Source organism: Macrobrachium nipponense, chromosome 1 (assembly GCF_015104395.2).
Source record: "Macrobrachium nipponense isolate FS-2020 chromosome 1, ASM1510439v2, whole genome shotgun sequence".
In the NCBI taxonomy this organism is placed as follows: domain Eukaryota; kingdom Metazoa; phylum Arthropoda; class Malacostraca; order Decapoda; family Palaemonidae; genus Macrobrachium; species Macrobrachium nipponense.
The window spans coordinates 180,572,589-180,583,494 of record NC_087200.1 but is presented as its reverse complement, the minus strand read 5'-3'; the positions used below and the strand labels follow the sequence as shown (position 1 = coordinate 180,583,494).

The 10,906-nt window shown below is 38.9% G+C and overlaps 1 protein-coding gene across 1 annotated transcript in view; it reads right to left on the bottom strand.

Annotated features, from left to right (window-relative positions):
- LOC135219016 (uncharacterized) overlaps positions 1-9,533 on the bottom strand; it is a 10,288-nt gene extending 755 nt beyond the window's left edge. Inside the window, exons 1-6 of the mRNA XM_064255451.1 lie at positions 9,309-9,533; positions 5,285-5,348; positions 4,338-4,562; positions 2,547-2,831; positions 1,784-1,893; positions 524-643 (exon numbers count right to left, since the gene is read on the bottom strand). Of these exons, the coding sequence (XP_064111521.1) occupies positions 524-643; positions 1,784-1,893; positions 2,547-2,831; positions 4,338-4,562; positions 5,285-5,348; positions 9,309-9,533 (1,029 nt within the window). The remainder of the gene's footprint in view (positions 1-523; positions 644-1,783; positions 1,894-2,546; positions 2,832-4,337; positions 4,563-5,284; positions 5,349-9,308) is intronic.
- Positions 9,534-10,906: the final 1,373 nt, after the last annotated feature.

The window sequence follows — 10,906 nt, the reverse complement described above, 5'->3', positions numbered from 1 at the left end:
TATTCTGTTTTCATAATGATCAGCAGTTACTCAAAGGGTGAAGAATACTTTATTATGGATGTTTCAATTGGAGGATAAGAACCATACCATTACGTCTCTTGCAGTTCATCTACGGTGTATTTATAGTCAAAGAGGTGGAATGACTGAAAAGGTTATTTACTGAGTGAAATACGTATATGAAACTGCATTTCCATGTCCTCTGTGCATTGAGTAATGCATAGTTATCAGAAGTTACGATTGTGTTTTGGGTAAAAAACAGTTCATTTTTCTTTGGCAAAATGTACACGTAAAATATTTTAGTCATCGTTTGTGTTTAGATAAATAAGGTACGTTTCTTTTATTGGCATCGACGGTGTTAAGTTAAAAAAGAAGGAAAATTAAATATTTCCCTGGTCAAAAAAAAAAGACAAGATTTTCTTTTTTTGTTTTGTGCTCCTGACTTACATAATAAATTCTCTATGCGGCAAGGCCATTTTCTAGCGAAATAAGACCTTAATAAACATACAAAAAGTCCAAGAATTACCTGACTTGGTACAGGTGTCTCGGGCACTTCGATCCCAGCCAGGAAGGAGGCAGACAGAGGCCTTGGGGCGTCCTTTAGGCCTCCCAGATTTTCACATTTGCCTCCTGGGGTACTTCCCACCTGTGTAAAAAAAAAAAAAAAAAAAAAAAAAAATATTGAGAATCTGTAAATTTTCGTCATTGGAACAGGGCTGAAGACACGGTAAGATCATGAAAATTGAGAATAATCTGCCTTTTCATCACTAAATTAAGACACATTAAGAAACGCTAAAGTCTCTCAACTATAGTGTGTTCGAAGTTTTTACCAAAAAAACTGAGGCAAATTTACCAATAAACTGAGTAAGATCATTAGAATAACCTGCGTTTTCATCACTAAATTAAACCACATTATGAAACGCTAAACTCTCTAAAATATAAAGTGCGTTCGAAGTTTTTACCAATTAAGTTTGTTCGAAGTTTTTACCAATAAAGTGTGTTCGAAGTTTTTACCAATAAACGGAGCAAGATCATGAGAATAACCTGCGTTTTCAGCACTAAATTAAGCCACATTAAGAAACGCTAAACCCCTTCAAATATAAAGTGTGTTCGAAGATTTTATTAATAAACCGAAGCGAATTTAGAAGAGCTGTATTTATCTAACATAAGAGAACTTAAGTGATCCAATAAGAAGTCGAGGTTGGATCCCCATCATGTAAGTGGTGAAGAGGCAAAACAGCTCAATACATAGGGTCGCTTTATTGTTGCCAACATTGCAAGACTATGGTCTCATTTTCAAGGCTAAAAAAGGATGAGAACTAAAAATATAAAAGTTACAAAATTGTCCAGCAAGATTAACATGAATTATCACATACAAATAAACACGAAAAAAACTAACAACACACAATGTACTAAAGGCGAAGTAAAACTTGCTTAAGTCATATCCCATCACACAAAACAGTATATCTAAATTTGCTTCATTAACCTTCCGTTAAAAGGTATAAAAAGATGAGGGACATCATCCAGGCAGTAGAATGAAGACTATTTTAACTCTGTCCTTTTTTTATAACTGAAAGACTGATGAGTTGAGAAAAGCTCAGTATACTGCTAAAGATAACTAATCAATGAAAGCTTTGCTAGAAGACCGTAGTGTAATTTGGTAAGACAAACTTACCAACAAAGTTCTTGGATATTCTTAAACCAATCTTGCTTCGACTTCCCCGAAGAACTGACAGTGAGCCGAGAGAGAGAGAGAGAGAGAGAGAGAGAGAGAGTAGAATCTTACCGCCAGTGGTCCAGTAGTGGGAGAACTCAGATAAAGTGTCGAAGCGTCAGGTACGGAGGTGAAACTGATGACTGCGTCCTTCCCAGGCATGGCTAAATTTCCATTTTGTTCTGGCACAAAAAAATTTTGGTAGGTTAACTAATAAAAACAAAATATACAGGCTAGATAAATAAGAAGATCAAATATAATAATTAAGTAGGGCTCCACAGAATTTATTCACAGATACCTAAATTTGACGACCTTCCTGCTCGGGTGGAAAAAAATACTTCATATTTCCAGAAATCAAATGAAATGAGGACAGAATTATGCTAATGAGTATTCTATCTGAAAAATATATTGTCTTTTATAAGTTCTTGTCTGTTCGTTCTTAGCCACATGAAAGTGGTACAGTGAAGCTCGTTCTCAGCCACATCAAAGTGGTACAGTGAAGCTCGTTCTTAACCACGTCAAAGTGGTACAGTGAAGCTCGTTCTCAGCCACATCAAAGTGGTACAGTGAAGCTCGTTCTTAACCACATCAAAGTGGTACAGTGAAGCTCGTTCTTAGCCACATCAAAGTGGTACAGTGAAGCTCGTTCTCAGCCATATCAAAGTGGTACAGTGAAGCTCGTTCTTAGTCACAGATAATATGATGAGTTGAGCAAGACGTAACTGAAAGAGGGGATGCTGATTACCTTGATTACCCCTATCTAATACTAATACTACTACTATTACTATCACTACTACTACTGCTGCTACTGCTGCAACAACCACTCGAAACTCACCTCCAGGAGGAATGTAGCAAGCTGGCGGAGGGACCTCGAAACTCAGGACCTTCTCAGAAGCCTTTTGAGAGTCGTCGGTCACAGGTGGGCCTTCCACAGCCCCAGGAAGTTCTCCCGAAACTGCAACGCCCGAGTCGGACTCGGAGGGCGTCGACCTCAAAACAGATTTCCCTGGACTTGGAGGGGCTGATCCACCGACGCTGCTGGAGGAGGAGGAGGAGGGGGAGCTTTGATGGCGCCCTTGTTGAAGGGCCCGTGGATTCTCCGGAAGTCCGTCGCCCATTCCTTTAATTTTAAATGATTCAGATTAGGTTTTCAGAAATGATAAATTACCCAAGTAATTTTCCGAGCATTTCTTTGAATTTTAAACGATGAGAATATCAGAAAAGCAACTTTTTTGCGCTTGCATTACCTAGAGCCTAAAAACTGTTAAGAAAGGAATGGAATATAAAATTTAGGCTGAGGGCCAAGCGCTTGGACCCATAAGGTCATTCAGCACTAGAAGGGAAATTGAGAGTAAATTGGCTTCAAAGGTTAACAGGAGGAAAACCTCCAAGCAGTTGCGCTACGAAACAATGATTGTCAGGAGAGGGTGGAAAGTACTACTATGATGGGGGAAAAAGACTATGAACGAAGGTACAGTAGAGTGAACGAAAGGGGGTTAAACATAGACTAATGGGTTAAGGCAGTGTTTTGCAAAAGAACGTTTCATGATACAAAAGGCTTTCATGATAATTTATTAAACAATTATGTAGACAAAGCTACAGAATACTGCGGCCATATTTTCAGTATTCTAGTCAGAGACCTGTTCCTTGGCATCATACCCATTATCTAATTAATGTCAATCATTTTTAGACGTCATCTCATATGTTCTCTCGAGCATAGTACAATAGTGCGTTAATTTTCATTTATATATAAAAGATAAACGGAATTAAGAGATCTATAGAGATCATCAAATTACTGTTTTGAATTCCTCATAACGTGTTAATTAAAATCATAAGCTAACATTTCCAATGATAACGTTAAAAGTCCCTTCAAAACATGCCATAAACCAACTCAGTTTCAAGAGAATGCAACGTCTCGTATTTCTCATTTATTCTACAACTGTTTTTAAATTTAACTATCACCTGTATTTTGTATTCCATGAATTTGAAGTTCATGCAAAATCTTCACCGACATAAAGGCCCTGAGTGTCATCATTGATGGATAAAGAATTAGATTAAAAAAAAAAAAGTCTAGTCACAACATCTAGTTACACTTGGCCAAGGACAGCTGTATGAATTTTAAGAATAACAGGAACAAGGTGTGGCTTCGCCTCACATAAATTATGACCAGATTTCGAACTAGTCACGGCCTCTCTAGACCGTGGAATTGGTCCTGGAATAGAGAGGAAGGAGTCTTAGGCTGAGCTGAGGATGAGAACTGATGCTAACGAAATAAAACAAGTAAAAAATGCGCCGAAGTTTCTTCTGCGAAATTAAGTTTTTTGTACAACGCATAATGCTTTATCAAGCCTTCAGCTAAGATCAGTAGCGTTTCAGTTGCTTCTCTGATGCGATAGAGTGAGGGTGCGTCCTACGCCTCGAGGAAGCGCTGCCAGATGCACGATCCATGGCTAACTTTAACCTTACTTAAAATAAAGACTACTGAGGCTAGAGGGCTGCAATTTGGTATGTTAGATGATTGGATGATGGATGACCAACATGCCAATTTGCAGCCCTGTAGTCTCTCTAGTTTTTTTTAGATGGATGAGGATGACCAGAACTGACCCTAACGAGGTCAAAAACTGACCTGGAATCGCGAGCATAGACGAAGGAGGATGATGGGCATGAGGACGGGCAGAGGCCCGTGTAGGCGGAGGAGTCGTTGGCACCGTGTAAATGGCAATTCCAGGAACACCTCCTTCCCTCTCCTTGGAATCCTTGGAATCGTCGTCTTCGGCTCCTTCGTCCTCGAGGGCGTCAGCATCGTCGACAGACAAGGTGGGTACCGAGAGTTCCTCGACTGTCGTCTCTTCTGCAAATTGAGAAAAATATGAGTTGCAGACTAATCAGAAATATCACTCACTACTCCATGATTTCTAATAAAATACTAAGTAACAGCAATGTGGTTTAGTTGTGAGAATTTTATTCTTGTTAGAATAAAGGTTTATCGCCATTTCCAATTCATTATTTGTTTTTTGTTACAGTACTAACTTCTAAAATACTTTATGCTTATTTGTTTGTCGTTATGGGTAAAAATGTTTCCTTTTCCATTAATTTTTGAATGGGTCAAGGGAACAAGGCACAAGATTTGTTAGAAAATAATAATAATAATAATAATTTATTATTATTATCATTATCAAATATTAACTTACTCATCTATCCATGAACTTCCCTCACACCAAATCTCAGTAGCAATGCTGATTAAGATTTAAAAAGTCTCGTAGACATAGAAAGCAAAGCTTTCGATGAATCTCACATAATTTTTAACTTGAATATACATGAAACTCGAATGAAAGTTCAGAATGAGATATTAGCAATGGAAAGAGAGTTCCCAAATAGCCAGAGTGACTAGAAACTAGTAGGCTGTTCGTTCTGGCAAAGAATTCAGTCATAACACGAGCTAATTCGTATCCATGAGAAGCGAAAATACCTTCACTGTGTTTTGGTACTTTCCGAACTCATAGCTGTTCATTGCTACGCTTCTTATCTGAGTTCCTTTCACTTCACTTAGAACAGATTCTAATGATTTCTTACCCTCGTTTTCCTCCTCGTTCAATTCAGCCTCTCTCTCAGCTGCCGTTCGCATACCAAGCATGTCCTAATAAAGAGCAGGAGAAAACGTTCATCTTTTAATGCGTAATTCATTCAGTCTTGTCTGTCAAACGTAGCCTACTGGATAATCGTAACTGTAATGTTATTAGTGGTAAATTAGTAGATTTTTCCTTCTATAAATCATCGGCCCATGTAAGTGACAGGCCACAGATACTTAATGTCTTCAAGAAAACAATGGAAGTGACTTGAAGAAACTTTTCTTATGAGACTTTGCAAAAAAAAAAATAAGTGGGGGGGGTTGGTTGGTTGGTTGGGGACATTCTAATAAACACAATAAGACAGAGGTGACCCAAGTTACCTTATTATTATTATTATTATCATCATCATCATCATCATCATCATCATTATTATTATTTTTTTTTTTTTTTTTTTTTTTTTTTTCTTTATCACAGTCCTCCAATTCGACTGGGTGGTATTTATAGTGTGGGGTTCCGGGTTGCATCCGCCCTTCCTTAGGAGTCTATCACTTCTTCGACTATGTGTGCCGTTTCTAGGATCACACTCTTCTGCATGAGTCCTGGAGCTACTTCAGCCTCTAGTTTTTCTAGATTCCTTTTCAGGGATCTTGGGATCGTGCCTAGTGCTCCTATGATTATGGGTACGATTTCCACTGGCATATCCCATATCCTTCTTATTTCTATTTTCAGATCTTGATACTTATCCATTTTTTCCCTCTCTTTCTCTTCAACTCTGGTGTCCCATGGTATTGCGACATCAATAAGTGATACTTTCTTCTTGACCTTGTCAATCAACGTCACGTCTGGTCTGTTTGCACGTATCACCCTATCCGTTCTGATACCATAGTCCCAGAGGATCTTTGCCTGATCGTTTTCTATCACTCCTTCAGGTTGGTGCTCGTACCACTTATTACTGCAAGGTAGCTGATGTTTCTTGCACAGGCTCCAGTGGAGGGCTTTTTCTACTGAATCATGCCTCTTTTTGTACTGGTTCTGTGCAAGTGCCGGGCATTCACTTGCTATGTGGTTTATGGTTTCACTTTTCGTATTGCACTTCCTACATATGGGAGAGATGTTATTTCCGTCTATCGTACTTTGAACATATCTGGTTCTTAGGGCCTGATCTTGTGCCGCTGTTATCATTCCTTCAGTTTCCTTCTTTAGCTCTCCCCTCTGTAGCCATTGCCAATTGTCATCGCTGGCTAGTTCTTTAGTCTGTCTCATGTATTGTCCGTGCATTGGTTTGTTGTGCCAGTCCTCTGTTCTTTCTGTCTTTCTCCTGTCTCTGTATATTTCTGGGTCTTCGTCTGCTTTTATTAGTCCTTCTTCCCATGCACTCTTTAGCCACTCGTCTTCACTGGTTTTCAGATATTGCCCCAGTGCTCTGTTTTCGATGTTGACGCAGTCCTCTATACTTAGTAGTCCTCTCCCTCCTTCCTTTCGTGTTATGTATAGTCTGTCCGTATATGCTCTCGGGTGTAGTGCTTTGTGTATTGTCATATGTTTCCTGGTTTTCTGATCTATGCTGCAGAGTTCTGCCTTCGTCCATTCCACTATTCCTGCGCTGTATCTGATTACTGGCACTGCCCATGTGTTTATGGCTTTTATCATATTTCCGGCGTTGAGTTTTGACTTGAGTATCGCCTTGAGTCTCTGCATATATTCTTTCCTGATCGTGTCCTTCATCTCTTGGTGTTTTATAGCTCCTCCTTCCATTATTCCCAGGTATTTGTATCCAGTCTCATCTATGTGTTTGATGTTGCTCCCATCTGGTAGCTTTATCCCTTCAGTTCTCGTTACTTTGCCTTTTTGTATGTTGACTAAGGCGCATTTTTCTATTCCAAACTCCATCCTGATGTCCCCAGATACAATCCTTACAGTCTGGATTAGGGTATCTATTTCCTTGATGCTCTTACCATACAGCTTGATGTCGTCCATGAACATCAGATGGTTGATTCTGTTGCCTCTTTTCTTGAGTTGGTACCCGGCATCCATCTTCTGTAGTACTTTTGTCATGGGAATCATGGCTACTACGAAGAGTAGTGGGGACAGTGAGTCGCCCTGGAAGATCCCTCTCCTGATATTAACCTCTGCTAGTCTTATTCCAGCGCTTGTAAGTATTGTATTCCAGTTGCGCATTGTATTTTTGAGGAAGCTGATGGTATTTTCCTCTGCCCCATATATTTTCAGGCATTCTATTAGCCATGTGTGTGGTATCATGTGGAAGGCTTTCTTATAGTCTATCCATGCCATGCTTAGGTTGGTTTTCCTTCTCCTACTGTTCTTCATTACCATTTTGTCTATGAGGAGCTGGTCTTTTGTGCCCCTACACTTCCTTCTGCAGCCTTTCTGTTGGTGGGGTGGATGGTGTTTGTCTCCTCTAGGTAGTTGTATAGCCTTTCACTGATGATACCTGTTAGTAACTTCCACATTATTAGTAGGCAGGTGATAGGCCTGTAGTTACTGGCTATATTTCCCTTACTCTTGTCTTTTTGTACTAAGGATGTTCTTCCTGTGGTCATCCATTTCGGTGCTTGGTGATTTGAGATACAATGCTGGAGTTGTTCTGCTATTCGTGGGTGTAGGGCCTTGAAGTTTTTGAGCCAGTATCCATGGACTTCATCGGGACCTGGGGCTTTCCAGTTTGGCATTTTCTTTAGTTGGTGTCTGACTGTGTGTCGTGATCTCTGTGAATCTTTGTTTTATTCTCCCTGTTTCTTCTTCCTTGACTTCCTGGAGCCATGTTGCATGTTTGTTGTGTGATACCGGATTGCTCCATATGTTTTCCCAGAGTCTCTTACTTGCTTCGGCTTCAGGAATTTCTGGGTGGTTGTCTTCCCCTCTTAGTTGGCTGTATAGTCTTTTCTGGTTAGTTCCGAATAGTTTGTTCTGTTGGTATCCCTTATTCCTGTTCATGTACCGTTGGATCTTATGTGCTTTGGCCTTAAGCCTCTGTTTTACATCTTCTATTGTGTTGTTTAGTCCCCTCTCTTGTACTTTGTATTTCTCGTTGAGTTCCTCCCTTGTTTTCTTGCTTCTTAGCCTTTTTTCTGCCATCTCTTTCAGTTTACTCAAGTCAGATCTCATCACCATGATTTGCTTTTCCAGGCGCCTTTTCCAAGGAGGTTGCTGTTTTGGTTTCTGTTGGGTTGGTTGTGCTGGTGGTGTTGGTGTTCGAATCCCCATCAGTTCTGCTACTAATCTTGCTCCTGCATATGTCAAGTTATTTGTTTCTGTGATACTGGTGGTCTGTATTATGCCCATTATTTCATTGACCTCACTTGTTTTCTCCCTTAATTTCTTGATGTTGTAGGCTTTCATGGAGGGGATCTTTGTCCTCTCTGTATCTGGCTCCATCCATTGTCTAATCTTTTCTACCCATTCCGTCCTCTCTGTTACTTCGTCGGTGTTCCTTCGTGTGTCGTTGTTTGATATTATTATTATTATTATTATTATTATTATTATTATTATTATTATTATTATTATTATTATTATTATTATTATTATTATTATTATTATTATTATTCCAAAGATGAACCCTCTTCATAAAAAACAAGCACACAGGGGCCACTGACGAAATTCAAGCTTCCAGGGACTATGGTGTTCATTCGAAAGAAGGAACCGAAGGTAGAGGGATATACAGAAAGAGGAGAAAAACAGATAAATAAATAAATATGTAAGTCAATTATTAAAGTACAAGGAGAATTGTAATTGGGTAGTAATAAATTGCATCTTCGCTTGAACTTGTGAGGAGAAAAACAGCATATAAATACATAAATAAATAAATGAATAAATAAATAAATAAATAAATAAACAAATTATGAACGTACAAGGAGAATGGTATCAGGATAGTAATGCATCGCATCTTCGCTGGAACTTCTAGAAGAAACGTCCTGAAAGACAGAAAAGGCAAACCAGTTCAACAAACACACCAAGGTAATAGATGTGACCCTAGTGGGTACTTTTTATACAGGAGGGCCTCGGCTCACCTTCACCAGCCCCGTGATGAAGTTGAGGAGCTCGTACTGGTTCTTCTCGTTGGCGACTTCCTCCTTCGTGACGGAGAAGGCGTCTCCCACGATGGTGAAGAACATGTTCAGGACGATGAACGTCATGACGAAGATGAAGGTGAAGTAAAAGGACACCCCGAACCATCCGTACTGATCCCTCATGTACACCAGGTCGATGTCACCTGGGGGTTGGGGGGTGGCCATCACTGACTGGGAAGATTTAGGATATAATCATAGCAGCAGGGGATCGTAAATTGTGGGATATATAATCAATAGAAGGAGGCTGTGATGAGATCAGATAAATGACTTCAATAACACGTTAATGAGGGTATGTATTCGCAGTAATGAGGGTATTTCGATGTCACCTAGGTGTATCAATAACTGGGTAAATTTAGGGTATAATCATAGCAGCAGAGGATCGTAAATTGTGGGATATATAATCAATAGAAGGAGGCTGTGATGAGAACTGATAAATGACTAAAATAGCACAGTAATGAGGGTATGTATTCACAGTGATAAGGGTAACTATTCACAGTAATGAGGGTATGTCGATGTCAGCTGGGGGCATCCTTTACTGGGTATTTTTAAGTTATAATCAAAGCAACAGATCATCATAAATTACGGGAAGGGAGGCTGTAATGAGATCAAATAAATGACTAAAATGACACAGTAATGAGGGTAAGTATTCACAGAAATCACGGTATGTATTCACACAGTATTGAGGATATATATTCACATAATAATGAAGGTAGGTATTCACACAGTACTGAGGGTATGTATTTATGTAATTTCAAAATCCACTTTTAAAGGCTTTATTCTACGTCACCAGTATCGAACTTAATCCATACGGTTCAAGGAATGTTCAGTCTGTTCCAGTTATTACCGTCACAAAAGCTTACTACTGACGCTTTAGCAAATAAGGAAGCAATGAATTTATAAAGAGACACGTAGGAATCATGACTTTAGAATCTGAAAGTGGAGGCTTTCTTGGAAAAAAAAAATACCTATTGACAATTACACTTAAAATTACGTAAAGATTAAAATTACGTAAAGATGAATTTCAGTACTGTCAGTATGTCTGCAACTTGCAATTCTAAATTAATATTCTCAAAGTAAACCCTAGACTGGATCTAATAAATAAAAACAAGACTCAGATAAAAAATATAAAACACTGAACGTCTCTTATTTGTAAACAAACTGAAACTATTCTCAGCGCTTTGAATATTTTAATCTAACGAAAGGGAGCCATATGCTTCTTTTTTCCTCTTCTTTCTTCAAAGGGAGGCATTCTAGGGGAAAGAGGGTTTCTTATGACGATAACTCAACGGCTGAAAAAGTTGAATAGGATAAGGAATAACCCCCTTTTTTCTTTGAAGTAGCCTTCCTTTAGGGGGGGGGCAGGCAACGTCTTTGAAGCGCCCGCTCTTTGAGGGGCAACGAACGGTCTTTTCATAAATAAAGATATACCCGAGAGATTATATATATATATATATATATATATATATATATATATATATATATATATATATATATATAATATTTGATTCTTACCCTTTTGACAATTGACCATCTGGTAT